This window comes from Cydia fagiglandana, chromosome 3 (genome assembly GCF_963556715.1).
Source record: "Cydia fagiglandana chromosome 3, ilCydFagi1.1, whole genome shotgun sequence".
In the NCBI taxonomy this organism is placed as follows: Eukaryota; Metazoa; Arthropoda; class Insecta; order Lepidoptera; family Tortricidae; genus Cydia; species Cydia fagiglandana.
In genome coordinates this window covers 4,733,902-4,755,819 of record NC_085934.1, presented here as the reverse complement: position 1 = coordinate 4,755,819, position 21,918 = coordinate 4,733,902, and the positions used below count along the sequence as shown (strand labels likewise).

Here is a 21,918-nt window from a genome sequence, read left to right as displayed (position 1 = left end):
CCTGTGCGTTGTTTGCTAAACTTATTTGATATCGCAGGCAACTGTGATAAATACAGGCATTTTCTTGGTTGCTAACGTAAGATAGAAATGAATTTCTATGTTATATCTTTGCGAACGACCTAATAAATAAGTAAAGAAAGTACTCCTATACTTACTCGTAAAAGCGGAGTAAATTAAATTTCTGTGTACTATTTATTGGGAACTTTAAGCAATAAATATAGTTCTATATTTAAACGGCACTAAAACAAAAGCAGTTAAGAAACTCGATATCACTTAAGTGAGCTGTAATGTTCCGTTCATCATGGAAATTGATGAAGAAAATATGTCATAGCTGTCACAATCATGAAGGCGGTGCAATTATTCACCGCGGAAAACTACGAGTAGTAATAGGAACGGTTAATTGCGAACACTCCACAGCCTTGCATTAAGATTGACAGTCCTGGCGAAGCCGTCATTATTCAACCGTTATAATTAACTCGCATGTTAACATTGACCTGTTAAACAAATTGAAATGAACTATGAAATGTTAAAGTACAATCTTATTTATATCATGCGGCCATGTCTAGACCACTTGTAAACTGCTGTCTATTTCAGTGTTTACGATTACTGATTCTACATCCTTGTTCCTTATTTTCTTGCTCACGACGGTCAAGTTCAATAATTTATTTTTGTTAAGATTTGATTACACTGGTGATCATTAATTTAATTATTTATATTATGATTACACATTTCAAATTAACTATATAGTCTAACTTCACCTTTTTTGGCAAATGGATAAGTTTACATTCACGGAACGCTCGGGTTAACTATAATTAGAGACTCTGCCAACTGTGATTAGCCGCAATTTGTAAATCCATGTCATTAGGCGCGTTTCGTTCAAATAACATAGGTAGGTCTACCAGGCTGTTCTATCGCAGAAGAAATTATGTCCGGTACCGTTATCTGTCAGTAGGCTTTATATCTGATAGAGTGCGTCTGTTACTTGAGCTGAAAACGTCAGATTAGCGCAACGTTCGACCACATATAAGACGTTTTAGCGTGTATTGTATGGTAACGGTGCTTGTAGCACCATACAATATCTGCCGCGGGGTGCCACAGTTCCTTCTAATGGTAGACACCCTTTAGAACTAATATTTCATAATGTTCTGGATGTTTAGAATGGTTTTGATGATACACTTTGTGCAGCAAAGTTTGTTACGATTAGGTATGATATGTTCCAATATTATAGAAGTTCAACATGTAGTTTAACAATGGACATAATTTGCTGTCACAAGTTCTATCCTGTTTAGTAACTAGAGATATTGCTTTGATTTATAAAATTTTGCTTTAAAGAAATGTAAAAGTACTTATGCAGCAAACATATTGCGCCATCTATAAAAATAGGCATGTCAGTAATGTCAAAATGTGTCACTTAATGACTATTACGTGTACCTATGGTTTTCCTGTTTTGACCATAAATCAGTACCACATGCTATTTGTCCCTTATGTGGCTATGAACATTTTGGTAGGCAATTCTGCATTCCTGTGGTGAGTTAACACATTCGTCATGTATTCGTATTTTTTCCTCGAGAAATGTATATAAGAAGTAATTGGACAGTAGACTAAATTAATTCTAAATAAGAAAATACAAATTCATAAGAAGAACAAACGCTGCAAAATAACTGGGCACACTCTAATTCCTATCAAAATCGCATGCTCCGAATATAATCAATTGAATCCAACTCGAAACAATTCCTAACGTAAAGTTAAATACGATTATGGCGGCATGTAACTTGTATTTTATGTAACTTTGAAGTAATCTTGTAGGTACACCACGTATGTAAGAGCAATTACTTGCAGGTACCAATAGCAAGTAAATTATCCTCCGATCTAACGACTTACGACTCGAGTTAAGTAAGATGTATCTATCTTAATAAATGGACGCAAACTAGTATCGATAATACTGCCTCGTGGAATCAATTATTGACATCTTTACCTTACAGCCTATATGTTCTTTAGCCCACGGATCAAAGTATTCTGTTAGGTTTAAAATGTTTTTCTACTCCCGTACTTTTATTTGTCATTTAAAGGATCGTGCACACACCTTTAAAACCCTACATTATAGGTGTCAAGACAAGTCTTTAGTCTATTTCCCAAAAAAGAATTTGTGCACACACGCAATATCTTTTTGGCGATTTTACGATACTTCGTGTAATGACCACTTAAAAAATATTGAATGAAATACAGTGTTGCCAACCTTATTTTAAATGTCATCTCTGACAAATAAGTGAACCATAGACATTTTCTTTTTTAATTTCATTCATTCATTCATTTCCCGCCCGTACCCTCCATTTTTGCTACTTCTTGAATTAAAAATATTTCTTAAATTTAGTTTTATTTCAAAGTAAGTGCTTGGTCGTAGAAAAAGTATTGTATGCAGCGTTGTTTAACTGAGTCAAAAAGTAGTCGTGGCGTCTTTATTAACAATTTTCGGCTTCGCCTCAAATTGTTACTCACGCCACTCGCCTTTTTTGACCTCAAGTGAATTCCAATAACTTCTATTTTCGGTGTATTTGAATTTAACCCCAGAGGCCATTACCTAATTGTGAGTCAATTCAAAAATAATGTCTCGTCAAAATTCGTTTAACCTTAACCGCACACTTTTTAAAGAGTTTGGATTTAAAGATTTATTGACGGATGGTCGATTAAGCGACACTGCTGTGATTAAAACCTTTACGTTAACTTTTTTACCATCCTGTTTGTAAATTGTAATGGCCACTGAGAATGCTTCTTTGTGATCAGAACATTCAGAACTTTGTTTCAAACTGGCATTGAGTATTATTTATTAAGTTCATGTTGATTTTATACAAATAAAACTGCAAATTATAGCAAACATTGTTTTTTTTTTATAGGCGTAGTGGCAGAGTGTCATTACGAACCATAAAGCAAATACTGCCTCTAGTTTTTTTAATGGATGAATGCCACGATGCTGTGTCACAAATATCTGTGAAATGAAAATTAAAAAAGAGGACTTTGCCGGCCTAGGCCTGCAAGATGTGTATGAAATTCCATTAACGACCTTTTGTCCTAGCCGCACCTGAAACGTCATACTTCGCAGCCTATTATAAGGAACATAACATCAATATTTCATTGCATGTTTGAGAAAATGATATTATTAATGTGTCATCAATCGTAGAGCACATAACAACAGTAGCTGAGGGCTAATAGTGCACCGATAAGAGTGCAGACGCAAGTGGCGCAACGTGATCGACGTACTTACAAACAGCAACACTCTAACTGTCCATCAGAGGACCGCATGTCTTTTGTAATAAGGTCCACTAATGGTACTTACGAGTTTCATGCACAAATAAACCTCGCCTTTTAACACGTGTTGCTGCCGAAATACCGACGAATGTTAATCCATGTAAAAGAAACGACATGTTTACTTAAATAAGCTTCGATTACCACTAAATAAATGACTTTTGTTACTATTTGACCTAATACGGCCGGGTTTGAAAATTAAAATATCGAATTCCATTTATTCAAGACCAAGTAAAGATTAATTTGCTGTTATTGACAATATTTTAATCTATATTAATATTAGTAGGTACATAATCAACTAACTAAATATGGAGCTTGTTATCGAGTGTGTTAATCTGTGGCAAATTTGTTTTTATCCACTGAGCCTAACATTTAGAAAAATAGGTTTTAGAGCCCATATTCAAATGAACGTTTATTTACATATTCTCTCTGTTTGCCGACACACGGTACACAGCGCCACGGGCAAACTTGAATACCTCATTATTCATGCGGTGTGAAATCTACCATTTGCACATGTATTTAATAGGCAAATATATAGCTGTGGTTCAATGTCGAACAACCATAAAACTCCACTAAATTCTAATTTGACAAATAATTCCTTACCACAAATAATTCTATTGTTTCAAATCAAACAACACCAACATACCTATCGTTAATTTAACAGCACGTTAGAATTTATTGCTCCCATCGGCCATGGTCGCCTTTGATCATGCTGTATAGTTGTATACAAACGTGAATCAACTTTAATTATTTAAGTAAGTCACATGTGTTCGAATACCTACGGAACGGAGCATGCTTCCGAACTGTTGTTTACGATATCGATACATATGTTAATCGTGGCCTTGTTTCCGCGTGCGTGTAAACGTTTATCGCTGGAAAATTTTGAGTCGATGCGAGTTATTTGTTGTTGAATATTATTTTATTACTGCAGCTTACTTGTCATTATTCAACTTAGTTAATATTTTGCTAGATAAGTGATTTAACAATGACACTGTTTCTGTTTCAGGTAAGGCAATGTCTTCTAAACGGGTCACGGTATATTCAAAGCGAAGGTACGTAAAAGCGATCAATCAATCTTCAAGAATACTTATTCAAACGTTACAAAGGACAATGTGCCAGATACTTGAAAGAAGTTCCAACCGGCCGACACCGATGGCGATTGTGTTTCGCACGTCAAGAATGTCCACACTCGACCGTGACACGGAATACGTGAACCTGTCCATGGACAAACAAAAACGGTCATCCACCCCGAGTGGTTACTTAATGTCCAACGAATTACTCACATGCTGGAGCAAATATTAGTTTAATGTTCGCTGCTTGATGAGCCACTAAGTTTTCGCTAAAAAACCTACGGTGCCTAAACCAAATATTTGAGAAGACGTTAGTCATGAAAACAAATTTACACGAACACGTTATTGGCGTCATTTACTGGTACTCGTAAGCATTTTTAATTAGAGTATTGTTGAGCAAATCTTTTAGCACTATAGGTTTTGTTTGTTTATACATATATGGAAATGCTTAGTTAGTAAGACTTAATTCTGGCGGCTAAAATTTATAATATCCGGACTTATTACTTACGCTGTAACATTGTCTTCATACTTTGGAGGAAACACCAGAGTACATCAAATGTGCAACAGACATTTGACTAGACAAAACATTCGGCCTAGATGTCCATATAAAATTCTCTCGCTTCAGTGGACTCGCTTTATAGAATATGAATACGGGGGTCGAATTGACTTTCAGATCTGAAATAGATTGTTTACGCCGCGAGCAGGCACTCTGCCAACGGTCACCTGAGGCCCGGTTTAATATTTTGGCACATAATTAAATTTTTATCCACCGAAACCGGTGTTTATGAGTCACTTTGGCTTGGCAAATGACACTTTGTTTAATTATAGTTAGTAAAATGGTATGCTGATTAACAATGTGCGAGGTAATATGAGAGAATTTAGAAAGGAACTAGCCAAGACTTTAAAAGTACAATTAAGGATTTAGCTTCTAAAAATCAATGTGAAGATTTTGCATATCATAGATCAGGGCACACCATCAATGTTAAGTTCAGTTCAACCGTTCGATAAAGTTAACGACCCGCGACAATAGTCGATTGTGATGTTATCGCTGTCCTGTTACTTTATTACCAGCTATCGATACGATATCATCACGAATGCCGGTGCATCGTTAATAATTAATTAATAGTATTGTTTCGTTATTGGTTCCAGGAATTTTGGTGGTCAACATTGTTGTTGAATAGTTTTCTATATAATATAATGTGTTGTAAATATGTAAATGTGTTTGCATTGCCTAAGACTGTAAAGACTGAACTTATTTAGATTGTTCTAATTCTGATCGCCTTTCCAAATACAGAATAAGACTCATAGCCAGTTTTATGAAGACCCATTAATGAGTCTTCAATACGCTTGCATCAAATTATTGTAAAAATATTTTCAATCATTAATAACCGCGCCGCCGCCGAACGAGGCTTTACTGAGGTACCAACTTTGAAATTAAGGTACTCCTGCGCCAAAGAAGGCCCGGTTCTTAAGCTTGCCTTCCTTAAAATTTTCATACTTTTATAATTGGAAATGGGTTCAAATTTTGCGTCCATGGACATTGCGTCTAATGAACATCGATGTTCATTAGACAAAACGGCTGGTTCATATTAAACATAAGAAATTAAAAATAACGATGGGCCTTCTTTCGCGCAAGTATCTTAATTGAAAAGCTCAAACTAAATAGATAATTCTAATGACGACAACAGCTTTGCATAATTTCAATTCAGAGATTGTTATAATCCAATTAAAGCTGTAGGTATGTCTCGGGTCATAGTTCAGCTCTCGCCAGTTTCACTAGATAACCCCCAACACTCGCTAAGGAGGTCAACTCGTATACGATAAACCGACGGCAGCCATTTTTATGAAATCGCTATCAACATAATCTCCGTGTATGTTTACATTGGCACGCTCGCGGCAGATAACATTAATGGTGTTTTGGTGCATCGCATCAATATGAAACTCCAGACTCGACGTTTTGATGCCGATGCCGCGATGGTGTATCATTAATTTGTATTAAGAGCGTCTCAAATGATGGTAGACCAGTACGGTTACCATCAGTTTGTCACTGACATAAACGCCGTCGAGAACGTAATTTACTTTCTATACATCCCGTTTGCACTAATATGCGAGTGCGAGCGAGATGTATAGAAAGTAAATTACGTTCTCGACGGCGTTTATGTCAGTGACAAACTGATGGTAACCATACTGAATACTTAGAAACTTTTTATAGTTTACGTTCATTGATTTTTATTGGATTCTTGACAAATAGAGCATTAATTTCTTAAAAATTTAGCCGGTATTGCTTCTTAGGAATTATAGGTATGTCTAATGATACATTTAATCGATTTACGAGGATTACGCTCAATAGGTATTGCCATCGTTTTTTGTGTAAATTATTGCTAGTCGGGCATAGAACCAGGTTACTACTTAAGATAATGAGATGTTTTAGAACTTTATGCATGTTCAAAATATTTGGGAATTTTATCTTGGAGCACACACAAAAAAAAATAGCTTCTTCTTACCCAGATATTATATTTGACGCTACGCCACTATCTGAATACACGCGTTTCTTATCACAAACTATCATTGTCACACAAAGGTTAAACTGAACATTTGTGTTTGTTTACTTATCCAGTCTTAATCGGCTAATAAGTTAGACGGATGTGCTGACTAATGGGACCTAAAGGTCAGGATAGTTGACGTCAAGTAGTTACTTTGCGACATCTCAATATCTATGCACTTAGCTGCATACGCACGCTCATCGATTAACGTTATTAACTTCTTGTTATAATATTTATTTTAATAGATGTGACGTTAGTACAGGTGAATTTAAGTTAAACACTACACCTAGTAGATATATGGCGTGGCCGCGCATGTTTAAAGGAGGTATGAAAGTCGTTTGATTAAAAGAGGGGAAAACATAAATGTAGATTGCTCTAAGAGGATAGGTGGATTTAAAAAAAAATGACGATGATGTTTGCAGAGAATAAGACGGAAGTGGAGAGAATATGAGAGGAGATAATTTAGAGATATGGATGGAAAGAATATGCTGCGCCGAGCCCAAGTAAATCGGACAAGCAAATAATAACTGAGACGGTGATCTAAGCAAACTGATCATGACGACGGTGCCGTTAATAAAGTTAAATGCATAATTTGGTATAAATTAATAATTAATATTTTGCCAACATACTTGCCTAGTTTGTATACTCACCGCACTATCACAAAATTACGATAACCCGCACGATCACGAGTTGTTTGCTTTTTATCGCCCCTAATTATCCAAACAACTTACGTAATCTGTTGTCACTCACTACTCAAACATTCATATTCAAACTGTTAGCAAATCTCTTTGCAACTTATTTCCTAATAAATTTTATACCTATCTTTTGCAAGTTCATCGATCTATCATACCGGACCTGACGGACGTATTTGTTCACCGCTGCGTCCTAAATTGTTCTTGTTTGCTCGCCCTATAGTTGCTAACGAATTTGTTTACAACCTTAAACATATGCAGCGCTTGCGTAATGTACGATAACTGACTGTGCCCTATTTTTAGTATCACGGTCTATTATATCACAATGTCTTTTGGCAACCACACAGCCAGTTGAAGTGTCTTTAACGTTTTATTTAAATGTTTCGTTGAATATTCCATCTGCTGCTTGAATCTATCCTTGATGCTTTTCACAGAATAATTTGGTGATTTACAGGTGTAAAAATCTGCATTAAATTCTAGTATGTTTTCGGTTTGTTGACCAGACAGATTTGTGGCTTCCTTGAGTACTCGAGCGCTGGAGTGTTTGAGCGTTTACGCGTTACGCAACATGTGTCGTCAACTGGAGATTTATATACTCGCTGCGTTCACTGGGAATGTTGAAACCCCGCTTATTCGACCCGAATTTTTCGCGAAATGTTCCAACGCTTTTATTGCTTGATAAATTAGCGACCTAATAAACTTAAATGCTGTTTTTATGCGTTATAAAAATAACAGTAAGTTTATGTAAGTGCTCCAAAAACATTGTGCGTAGGTGTGTGTTGCTTTTTAAAACCGGCATCTATATTGAAATTCTTGCAAATTTATCATGTCGAGGTACAATCCATTACGATCGTAACTTGTCTATAGGCATTTATTCAATCTCAAATCAAAACAAAGCTTCTGTTGTGTATCAGCAATGGATTAACGGTGTTAATGTTAATGACGTGTCTTAAAGCGAGCATGATCGCGGTGTATATTAACTTGATCGGATTAAGCATTTGAAAGGCTCTCAACCTACTTATTAATTCATCTACGGCTTCCTCGCCTATGCGCTTTACCTACTAACGATAATTCTACTCGATCAATAAGCCAACTGTCCTTATTTGTTACTTCAAGATTATCTAATTCGTAGTGTAGGTTTATATTGCTTTAATTTACTGCATCTATCAAATACGGTTTGTTATTATTATTTACAAGGCCTGCGGGCGATAATGCTTATGACAAATGATTCAACAACAATCACTAATTAAATTTATGATGTGTCATGTAATATTTATGAGTTGAGGCCTTATTAAACGAGGGCTTGATTTATGGGCATTCTGTTTTCGCGTTGTTAAGGTAAATGTCAACCATTTTCCTCTTTGCTTCTGTCAAAGCAATAAGATACATATTTTCTTTTACTTTACGAGCAAAATGGTCCTGGACAGATAACATTTCGAAACAGGTCTACCTTTAACTCAAGTGTGATTGTGAACCAAAACCGGCATCCGATCTCATTCAGGTGTCCGGAGTTGCATCATGCCACTAATTCACAAAAAGTTAAACCCAACCGAATCGTACGATACGATGATGTCATTTTACTCTACCTGTATTTCCTTTTGAGGTCTTGATCATGCATTTCATACTGTTTCGAAAAAAGAAGGTTTTATCTTTTTTAGTGTTTCCTCATCGATTATATAGGTACCTTTATAATTGAATAACTACATATAATAACGCGTTCTCCTAATATATCACCCTTTGTATACAAGGATTAAAAAAATAGTTAGTCGCCGAAGAGTCTGCGTCGTTTCTGACATCATCTTTGCGTGATTTGTATGCGCAATTGCGCACGCGACATCGCCACGAGGTTAAAGAATAGTCTTATTAAACCTTTGGCAGCAATCAGTCACATGCCATTCTCTCTTCTGTAGCGGCTGATTAGCATAAAACAAAAGGGTTGATAGGACAGCTCTTACGATGAACTTCAAACGTAACATGAATGAAGGAAGGAGAGAGAAGGATGATCGAGTTAACTATAAAACAATTTAGAAAATTGTTATAGTTATTATAGAAGGTTGTGTTGTAACAAAAAGATCAAAGAAATAAATACTCTTGTTAGTGCTTTTCGATATAATGCCATTTACGATATTACTTCATTCTGTGGATATGAAGTAACTGCCAGGTTTGAAGTATGAAATGGCACTGACGTCATCGGTATGCGATGCAACCAGTCCGACGGCTTTTCTCGTTTCATCAATCTTTGCTACTAAAACAGGTCTCGAGTCAAAATGTTGTTGATTATATTTTGCAAATGGTATACTCGTAAATCTCGTAATATTGCTTAGTTGCTGGTCTTAGGAAAACGTTATAACTATCTTATTTTTACGGTTATATTATGTGTACTTCATGAAATATTACCTACAGTAGGCTTTATTTCCTTTAAACCGACTAAACAGAACTAAAGAAACCATTTTGTTTTTTCAGTAATATTAATAAATTACATTTGATCGTTCCATTAACCAATTGCGTAATTAAAAATGAGGATTTAACCTTGATCGAATTACTCGAATTCAAAATAAAATTATCGTAAACTTAATTGACTCTGCTACATGTCACATATCAGTTGAGACATGAAGTTATTATTTATGTGTACTTTTGCTGCCAACATTAAGATAACAATGATAAGGACATATCATGTGTAGTTACGCCTCTATTTACTTTTCACATAGACGTGTTTGCTTCGATCGATCAACAATAAATAGACCTCTCTATGATCAAGTCCAGTACTGCGCGGTTCGATCTGCCTATTTTGTAAACAACACTTTTTTGCCGACCGCCATAAAATTGCGTTTAATGTTCCCCTGCGTTACGTCACCTACCACTTCTTTTTTATTTTCGCGCCATAGCGCGACGCCCGTCACTCTTGCTCATGCCCGTCTCGTATCGAGCGGTCTCGCTCGCACGCCGCTGGCGACAAGCCGTCTGGTGGTTTCGGGCGGCGGTTGCCGCGTCGCAAAGAGAACCCTAGGTCACGGTCTTTGAACACATTTTCCCCCACTGCCAGAGTAATAATCGCTTTTCGCACTGCTGCTCCCTAGTTGAGGACGCTTGGCCGTGAAGTACCACGTGTCGTGTCTACTTCTCGTAAATACTTACCGTGGCCTTGTGCACTATTTTGTTGTTGATCCGATTCCGAAGTCCGAAAGGAGTGTATACTATTATGTATATACTTACTTCTATAAAGTAGAGTTTTTTAGGCATGTTTTCATCACGATGGCTTATGGGTACAAGTGTTGATAGGATTGGTAGGGTGGAAAGTTTGTTTACAAAGAGTTAACTGCCCAGCAAAATGTGGGTTGACCGCGGAACAGGCCGAGAAGGTCAATGTGAACTTAATACACGCGCTGGCATTGCTTTTCACAAAAACTAGGAGACCGTGAAAAATACGGAGAACAATGGCGATTGTGCCTTACGCACGGCTAATAATACATAAATCTCAACTATAGGCCGGCGGCCGCTGACCGTGCCAAGTAATACATTAACATCTCATTGCAGATATCATCGCCGAGCCAACACGGACGAACTGACAGACAGACGGGCTCCCAAAATTCACTAACGCGGAATGACAAGTCCCACACGACGTGACTGATGCTATCTGCGCTTTCACGGAGTGCGAATCAAACAGCAATCACGAAACTGAACAGGTCACAGATTACAGTTAAGCAGGCTATCTATCAAACACCGGATTGTAATCACCATTCATGTGTTGGATTTGATTGAGTTATTGAACAGGAAATTCGAAATTGAACTGCATGTTTATAAGGTATAGACGGTCAAGCAAATCTTGTCAGTAGAAAAAGGCGCGAAATTAAAATTTTCTATGAGACGCTATCCCTTCGCGCCTACATTTTTCAAATTTGCCGCCTTTTTTTACTGACAAGATCTGCTTGACCAAGTATAATTATCTACGAACATTGCTAGGTATATTTTTTGCCATAATCGCATGCAAAATACCCTTCTAATATTTAAGTAGAAACAGTTGACCGTAATTATTTTCCATCACTGAATATTTGTAACTTTATTTTGCACACCTTTATGTGTGATCTTACAAAAAGTATGATGCAGAGTTTTGAAAATATATCGTTTGTGTTTAATTATTTCTAGATATTGAAGAACACCGCGTCGACTTCAAATGCTCTTCGCGGTGGTCTTGTTTGTTTTGATCCTTGTCAAGTACCAATTTTTACGGTTTCCTTAAATAAAGATTGACTCACACGGGTAGTTTTATGACCGCCTATTTTTACGTCCATTTTATTACCACAGGTGTCTATCACTTCAATTGATTGATACGCTACTTTTCATGTCTTTTTTACAGCTTCCATGCCCTTTATGCGTGGCAAGGTTACAAGAGTCGTATTATGCAAAATTCTGCTGAATTTCTCGCTCATACTTCATTAACGTTATTTTCGAGCTCATTTATCTCAATACTTCGCCGCTGAAGTCTTTTATAGGCACGTGGCAACTTACCCATTCTCGGAACGAGCTCAAGTGTCACTGATAGCCATATTGAGTGACGGATGTCTTCCTGCCAGTTTTTCCTTTCTGCTTGGCTTTTCTTTTGTGTAATATTAGGAGCCAATTTGAACTCTACGTCCCGTGCGTAGATTTACCGTTGTTCTTGGCCAGTAAATATGTCTTGGTAATGTTGTTCCCGGCGATGATCGATTTGGCTGCGAGCTGCGAAGGTGCGTAGGCGGCACCGGAGAGCCAAGAGCGATCATCGACCATTTTGTCAACTCTTAACCATGAAATGGATACCGTAATCCACTAAAGCGTTCAATTAGTGCAAAAGTTAGGCGTATCTGAAATTAGCTGAAATGAAATATTTGATCAAGTCATTTTATTGACAACTAAAGTTTGTTGTCAGGCAATCTATATTGAATCAGAAACCAAGGGTACCGCGGACATGAGCTTTGAACACCACACAAAAAGTTTGCTTCAGTGTACCGCAGCCGAGCCGTCGCAAAAAACCATGACATCATGCCTTTAATTTGGCCGCAGCGTACGAAGCCCGTATTTGGAACCAGTTCCGAGCTGCAGGCTATCAAATCGCGATCGAACTATCCACGAAAAAACTACAGTTAACTCTACACTTAGGTATTTTTGACCTCAATAACTATGAAAGCCTGTCCAAAGTGACAAAGACATCTAATCCTCACTCAATGAAGCGATTCGCGTAGTTGCCCTACAAAATGTGTAATTACGGCTATTTTAATAGAGAACAAGAGCAATATTAATCTCAATATAGAGCGGAAATTGATGTCATAGCACAGCTATGTGATCAGGGATCAATTTTCGTTAATGTCTTGAAACAATAGGCGATTTACGCTCCTAGTAATTTATATAACGATCATTAAAAACTTGCTTGAATACGAAATATAATACGTAAAATGCGCAGTTAAATTGTGTTTGTAGTCACGTTTTTGATGAATGTGCAAAGTTACCGCTATATTGAAGTATAAGTAGTATAACTGGTCGATTGTGCAGATATGTGTCGTCTATATGTTTAGTTGAAATTAAAGTTGAAGCTCGGAGAAGTAGATAAATTCGTGGTGTTCATTAATGCGTCAATGAAAGTTTAATTTTCTGAATGGGATCATGGGATGCTTCGTTTGATCAAAGGGAATTTGAAATTGAGGAATATTGTCAAAAGTAAATTATCTACTCAGTACATTTACTGCCATCTTTCGACACAAATGATTAACACTTTTAGAACGCCATTTGACTTTGATCCTTATTTTTTCACTGATATGTCTTAAATTTGTTAAATGTCAAAAAGTATCGCCATATAGTCGAGGATAGGCCAAAGGAGTGCCACATCTTTTCGAGCGATGGCGCCATACCTTTGGCCTAGTCTAAAATAAGGACCAAAGTCAAATGGCGTTCGAAAAGTGTTCATCATTTGTGTCGAAAGATGGCAGTAAATGTACTGACTACATAATTTACTTTGACAATATTCCTCTAGTCTAAATTCTCTTTGGTTTAATAAAGCCATGTCTGCTTTAGGCCTACCTACAGCAGACATACATACCTATATGTATGTCATTCTTTTCGTCAGTGCCATCGCACCATGATTTCGCCTCACGCACTCTTCACAATTTCATCTCGCGACTTTTTGCCGAAGTTTTTTGCGAGCAACTCAATAACGGTGGAACGAAACAGAATAAACAGGTCGGTTTTTGTGAGAGGCTGTATGTAGGGTTCCTCAAATAATCGGAATGACATTGGTGTTTTTACTGAGGCTTTAAAGCGTTAAACCAATATTTGTTTGGAAGGCAGCGAATTTCAATACACACGTAGTGGTTTATAGAATGAACCTATAAGGTTTTGGCTAAATCCTTGCCAAAGTTTTATAAATAAAATGTAAACTTGTTTGTTCTTTATGATTAAATCCGCGGCTGACGTATTCATGAACTAAGAAAACAGCCACGGGGTAGTTAATTTAATACTAGTATCCCAATAAAATTATTGGTTATTTATATTTAACTATCTCTAATTTTGTAACACTTTAAACTCTCGCGTTTTGTACACATATTTACCACAGCTGGTGCAACTCAGCTGAAACGTCGGAATTAAAGGTAAAAACAATGAAATTATATCGCGGTAGACCCGTTTGTGTAATTAAATATATCTCTAATTTTGTTTCGCCTACTATTTTTGAAATATATATTTGAGCTGTTTTCACTGCCTATATAGGTGCCGAGAGGAGATCGTTTCCACAGCGCAGTTAGTAGTAAAGATAAATAAATAAATATTATAGGACATTCTTAGTATTCTTACACAGATTGACTAAGTCCCACAGTAAGCTCAAGAAGGCTTGTGTTGTGGGTACTCAGACAACGATATGTATAATATATAAATATGTACTTAAATACATAGAAAACAACCATCACTCAGGAACAAATATCTGTGTCATCACACAAATAAATGCTCTTACTGGGATTCGAACCCAGGACCATCGGCTTCACCGGCAGGGTCACTACCCACTTGGCCAGACTGGTCGTCACATCATCGTCATTAAAGATATTGCCAAAAATCTTTCAAAAAGGGTACTCTTTGTATGATTTGTATGTTACTTTTACATACAGTTAAATTATTACGATCAGAATACCGCCTTTTCAAAGATTACGCCTTCAGATTCAAATTATATTCCGTATTTAAAAGACTGACAATGATTGATGGTCTGTCGTTTTTTGCTTTGAATAATTGAATCCGGTATACATCTTCGATGACAGCTACAAATTGATAATTTGAAGCAAATGCATTTAGTTTTTAAAAGCTTAATGTACCGGTTATATACAAATTAACAACACAATAGTTTTGTTATGCATTTGTTAAGAAAAACAATTTTCGGTCGTTGCTAATTTGCAGTTTTACTAAAGCATTAACTCAGTGAATACGTTGTGATTCGACTTCTAGTTGAATACTTATTCTTACACCTTACAGTATCTTCACTCTATGCAGGTACATATTTGTGAAATTAAAATTTGACCTCTTCCTCCAGCAGATTGAGTTGAAAATTGAATTTCGGATAAAAAACAAAATGATTGTGTCCTGGTGGTGAATTTGGAAATTTTGGATTAGGTACCACGAAGAAATGCCATCGAGATAAGGCTCATTAGAATAAGTCAGATCGATGGAAATCTGCTACCGCAATTGCTAAATTTTTTAGTTCTTATAGTTTATGTAGTTCGGACTAAGTACTAATACTTTAAGGTGGTTCTCCTTGCTCGATTTTCATACAACTTTCTTGGCACCCTAGCTCCTATTATATAGGGTTTCTTCACTTGTATATGTAATGTTTGGGTAGTATATACATTTCTATCTTCGCTTAACGTAAAAAAATACTAGATTTTGATTAAAATTATTAAGAAAAAAGCCTTTGAATATTGGTAAAATTTTGCCTCATTGCTTGTTTGTGTGAGTGATGCTTATAGTATCGGTGTAATTCTAACATGGCGACTTCATTTGACAAGTAATCATTTTTAATCTGTCAAAGGTGTAACAGATGGCACTTTAAAACCGCAACACAGATTACCTGTGTATTTTGTTTTATTTTCACTCAATAGAGGGAGGTATATTTAATGCACAAAGCATGTTACGAGTATACCTCCTTTCTGATATAATTTCATTCCCAGATTTAATATAACTTAATTTTGTGTCTCCTTTTGGATTTCACGGGCCTATAAATCCCGGTCTTTTGATAGGCTTGCGTGGGGATATAGATCCAACACGTAGAGGCCCCTTGGAGAGCTTTAATGTCATGTAGAACGCCTGCTGGAACCCGTTCACAGGCGCAACAATAGACACCCATGAACCGGTCGCAGCAGGCATTGTGACTATTGTAGAAAAAGTGAACAGTATTCCGGTCTATGGATTGATGTTTGGGTGGACAATGAGACTGGGCTATTGTAAAAGAGGTCCGGACACCTGCCATAACAATGTTAACACCGTCATCGAGGCAGGCGGTGACTCGCCGCTGACTAGATGGGCCCCTGAAACTGCCGTCGCGAAGACGACCAGGAGCAACATCGGTGTGAGCGGCTCAGGGGTGTCGAGAGGTGTGCGCCGCTTTCTACCCAGTGACTGTTAACAGCCACTGTGCCAACTCGCGTCTTATGCATCTTTCACTTCCACCCCTGGAGCATATAGCTCTAGCGACTCCTCTCTGGACGGCCAATGAAGGCAAGCCAGAGCTGAGAGTCCTGCGGGTCCCCTTGGGGTCCACTCCGACCGACGAAGACACGCCGGAGACGGAGATCCTGAACGACTCTCGGGAGCACTCGGGTCCGTGGGGTCGTTACTCCCCAACAGCTCGCCACAAGCTGCCCTGCGGGCTTAATAATTATTATGATTATTACACAATAAAATACATTTATATATTTATAGAAAGGTCAGTCCAAACAATCATTCGCGTTACGGTCGTCCACCGAAAACCCTTGTGAATTCTGCTTTCGTTTCGGTAAATGTTCTCTGGAAAAGCCTATATTTATTGTAACAATGATTTTTAAACTAAAATACCTAGCTATATTTTTCTCAAAAATATATAGGTATGTGGAGAAAAATTTCATCTTCTTGTAAATAAACAAGATTCTATAATATCTTCTGCTTGTGCATAACAATAACATTAGTAGATGATATTTTTAGGGTTCCGTACCCAAAGGGTAAAACGGGACCCTATTACTAAGACTTCGCTGTCCGTCCGTCTGTCCGTCTGTCTGTCACCAGGCTGTATCTCACGAACCGTGATAGCTAGACAGTTGAAATTTTTACAGATGATGTATTTCTGTTGCCGCTATAACAACAAATACTAAAAACAGAATAAAATAAAGATTTAAATGGGGCTCCCATACAACAAACGTGATTTTTGACCAAAGTTAAGCAACGTCGGGAGTGGTCAGTACTTGGATGGGTGACCGTTTTTTCTTTTGCTTTTTTTTTTGTTTTTTTTTTTGCATTATGGTACGGAACCCTTCGTGCGAGAGTCCGACTCGCACTTGCCTGGTTTTTTTTCAAAAATGCTGCCTTTCACCCGAGTTAAAACACTCTACTTTTCATTTCGCATACGAGGAAAGTAAAATGCATGTGTTTTTTTAAATACATTTTTATAGTAGGTGTTTTTGAGAGTAGGTATTTTTTAAAAGTAGGTATTTTCAATTAACAATTTGGCCAAAAGTAATTTATGGAATGGGGAGTCAAATATCAGAATGGAAATTGTATAACAAATCCATTTATACCCAAATTTCAATTGCTTATTGTAAAAAGAATAATAAAATCGTACTTGGAATTGGAACCTAAACTGCTCTAGTGCAGAAACGTATCATTTCCTGCACACCTTTTACAACAACAATGACCCTCTTTCATATATTCGGTCAAATTGTGCTTTTTGAAAAACTAATTATAGCCAGCCTTTTATGAATGTAGTATGATACCTTAGGGTATGGTGCTTTACGCACACTAGCGTCCCTTCCCCTCCCCCTGACACAACCCACCCTTTTTGCATGAAATATGTCCCGGTTCACAGTTTTTTACATTTTTTGAGGAAAGTATACATTTTAGGAAAAAAGTGTCAATGAAAGAAATAATCCTTAATAAATTCTTAATAAAAAAGGTCATATTCATTTTTTTAATATGATGCACCTAAATCATGTATTAGCTTGTCAAAATTCGAAATAACATAGTTTTTACTTAGGGTTCGAAACTCATTTATTATACACGGTGTAACATGAGGAAACCGAATAATTTTAACAGCGTATTCCTAATCACATTTAGAGACAAAAATATCCTATAAACTTTTTTGAAATTCGCCTAGTTTCAGAGTTAATACCAATAAAAAAAAACAAGTTTCTATTGTTACATAGTTCAAAACGCCTTTTTGATGGCGATGTTGCTACTATGGGATTTAGTCTAAATATCCTTATTGATATGTCAAAAAGTGACAAGTAACACTTTGCAAAAACTAAGTTTTACGAAAAAAAAACCATTTTAAGTGACAAGTTTACCAATAGCATTTAATTTTTATATACAAATTCATTCATAAAATTAAAAAAAAACCAAACAAATTTTTTTTTTGGCGAAATTGACCTAAACACATATTACATCTTTTCCTTTTTTTTGACCTCATGTATACATTTTAGGATAAAAGTGTCAATGAAAGAAATAGTTCCTTATTAAATTCTTAGTAAAAAAGGTTATATTCATTTTATATAAGAAATGCGAAAGATTTTATTTCTGACGTCAAATTAAAAGGAGGAAAAAATGTTTGTATGAGTATAGGTCAATTTCGCCGAAAACAATTTTTTTTATTGTTTTTAGGGTTCCGTACCTCAAAACGAAAAAGCGGAACCCTTATAGGATCACTCATGCGTCTGTCTGTCTGTCCGTCTGTCACAGCCGATTTTCTCCGGAACTACTGGACCAATCAAGTTGAAATCTGGTACACATATGTAAGTTTGTAAACAAATGAATTTTAAACATGGGGGCCACTTTTGGGGGGTAAATGAAAAAATAAAAAAATAAAAAATTTCAAACTATATCATGTTACATATCAAATGAAAGAGCTTATTGTAAGGATCTCAAATATATATTTTTTTATAATTTTCGAATAAACAGTTTAGAAGTTATTCAAGAAAGTAGGCAAAAAATGACTATTCCCCCCTCCCCCTTTATCTCCGAAACTACTAGGTTTAAAATTTTGAAAAAATACATAAAATAGGTCTATACCTATAGATGACAGGAAAACCTATTACAAATGTACAGTCAAGCGTGAGTCGGACTTAATTACAGTTTTTGATCCGACTCCTACGGATTTTTTAAAGATTTCACTCACGTTTCGCATAAATAATGTTTAGTTTTAAGTTTATAAAATACATATGTATGTTAGTCTGTAAGGAATTTGTAATATGGGCCTTGTTCCCTGAATTAAATATCTAAATAAATAAATAAATAAAATAAAAAATACATTGTTAAAAATTGTGTAATATACGGAATCCTTGGCACGCGAGTCCGACTCGCACTTGGCCGCCATTTTTTAATTTTTTGAATATGTATGTACATAAAAAGTAAATGTTATTGGTAAACTTGTCAGTTAACATGGATTTTTACTTTTTTTTCGTAAAACATAGTTTTTGCAACGTGTTACTTAATTGTCATTTTTTGACATATCAATAAGGATATTTAGACTAAATCCCATAGTAACAACATCGCCATCAAAAAGGCGTTTTGAACTATGTAACAATAAAAACTTGTTTTATTTTTTTAAATTGGTATTAACTCTGAAACTAGCCGCATTTCAAAAAAGTTTATAGGACATTTTTGTCTCTAAATATGATCAGGAATACGCTGTCAAAATTATTCGGTTTCCTCGTGTTACACCGTGTATAATAAATGAGTTTGGAATCCTAAGTAAAAACTATGTTATTTCGAATTTTAACAAGCTAATACATGAATGTGCATCATGTAAAAAAATCAATATGACCTTTTTTATTAAGAATTTATTAAGGATTATTTCTTTCATTGACACTTTTTTCCTAAAATATATTCTTTCCTCAAAAAATGTAAAAAACTGTGAACCGGGACATATTTCATGCAAAAAAGGGGGGTTGCGTCAGGGGGAGGGGAAGGGACGCTAGTGTGCGTAAAGCACCATACCCTATGGTATCATACTACATTCATAAAAGGCTGGCTATAATTAGTTTGTCTTCCCCATACATTAGAACACAATTTAACCGAATCAATAGCATGAGAAATGAAACGGATATTTCTTGTTTTCTTTGCATTAGCATTTTTCTCTCGATAATTTAATCAATTTGCAACATAAGTAGAAGAATCCTCATATATCCATAAATATCAAAATATAAAAGGACATACATTTTCAGAAGAATTCCCCGTGCGACGTTGCCAAATGGTTTAAAGTACAACATGCTCGCAACGTTTGGATGTCAATGAGTCGACAATGAAAAATTATATTTCAAATCAATTCAAACTTGATATTTTTGACAGTAATGGGTTACTTAAATAAGAAGGCATTTTTCGCCCGAGTCTACTATGGTCAAATGGTCTAGTGGCTTTTAGCTACTGAGTATAAGTCTAACAAGTTGAATAGCATGACAGGGTTCAAACCACGAACAAAGACTCATTTCTTTTTGTATTTATTTATTTAATTTGTTTCATCTTTTTGGTAATTTTATATGCCTTATTTTAAAATTTATTTTAAGGTGGTTCGCTTTTCATACAAAATTCAATCAAAGCTCATTAAGTAACTACACACTATTAGTACACAAATATTTCCGCATTTATCTTCTTTCGAATATTCGTTTGCGCGAAATTAACAGGAAAACAATGTTTCATACAGAAATCATGCAAAAATCATAGTTAACTTTTCATCAATTTTACGTATGTGTGTGTCACAAATGTCGTGTACAGATACATTTGCGACGTTGCCATACCATTTCCGACGTTGCCGGGCTGACCACGGCTCGAATTTGTAGTGCCGTCATGTTTAGTGCAATTTTGTTGACACTGATATTTGACAGGTAGTTAATTGACCTAAGCGAGAAGTTCGTCAGCTTAGCTAAGAACTATCATGGCGTGTTATGCAAACAGTCGCTTTTTTGCTTGCAAACGGAAGATTCCCGGTTCGATCCCCAGTCATTGTATGCTGGAACATAACTTTTTGTATTTTTGTTACACCTAAATTTCGTATTGTTTTTTTATTTTTATTTAATTTTTCTTATTATCATAAATCGATTATTAAGTATGGGCTACACGTATTCTTTTATTTTTACAAAGATAATTAGAAATTATACTCTTCCTAATCTCTCTGATTTTTACAATCAGGACATCCTCACTGCAATAAAAACCGGGCAAGTGCGAGTCGGACTCGCGCACGAAGGGGTCCGTGCCATAATGTAAAAAAAAAACAAAAAAGCAAAAAAAAAAAACGGTCACCCATCCAAGTACTGACTACTCCCGACGTTGCTTAACTTTGGTCAAAAATCACGTTTGTTGTATGGGAGCCCCATTCAAATCTCTATTTTATTCTGTTTTTAGTATTTGTTGTTATAGCGGCAACAGAAATACATCATCTGTGAAAATTTCAACTGTCTAGCTATTACGGTTCGTGAGATACAGCCTGGTGACAGACGGACGGACGGACGGACGGACGGACGGACGGACAGCGAAGTCTTAGTAATAGGGTCCCGTTTTACCCTTTGGGTACGGAACCCTAAAGAGAAGTGTATAAAATTTCCTGATGTGGTTAAAAATAATGGATTTTGTCTATGAATGAAAAACACAATTATTACTATAGTTTGTTAGGGTTCCGTACCCAAAGGGTAAAACGGGACCCTATTACTAAGACTTCGTTGTCCGTCCGTCCGTCCGTCCGTCCGTCTGTCACCAGGCTGTATCTCACGAACCGTGATAGCTATTAGACAGTTGAAATTTTCACAGGTGATGTATTTCTGTTGCCGCTATAACAACAAATACTAAAAACAGAATAAAATAAAGATTTAAATGGGGCTCCCATACAACAAACGTGATTTTTGACTAAAGTTAAGCAACGTCGGGAGGGGTCAGTACTTGGATGGGTGACCGTTTTTTTTTGCTTTTTTTTGTATTTTTTTTGCATTATATATGGTACGGAACCCTTCGTGCGCGTAGAATTAAGGTAAACAATCTTGACGTGTCTTTTAATTGAAAAACACATTTTAAAAATAAGTTACGGCAAATATGTAACAATTATAAATCTAATACGATCATTTATATTCTTCT

The 21,918-nt window shown here is 36.2% G+C and overlaps 1 protein-coding gene across 6 annotated transcripts in view; it reads left to right on the top strand.

The window, feature by feature from the left end:
- LOC134679889 (PAX-interacting protein 1-like) overlaps window positions 1-21,918 on the top strand; it is a 170,342-nt gene that overhangs the window by 96,965 nt on the left and 51,459 nt on the right. Inside the window, exon 3 of one of the 6 annotated variants that reach the window (XM_063538816.1) lies at window positions 4,307-4,325. The exons of the other annotated variants lie outside the window; for them this stretch is intronic. Within the exon in view, the coding sequence (XP_063394886.1) occupies window positions 4,307-4,310 (4 nt within the window). The 3' untranslated portion in view covers window positions 4,311-4,325. Of the gene's footprint in view, window positions 1-4,306; window positions 4,326-21,918 lie in introns of those variants that run through there. 6 annotated transcript variants of the gene reach the window in all.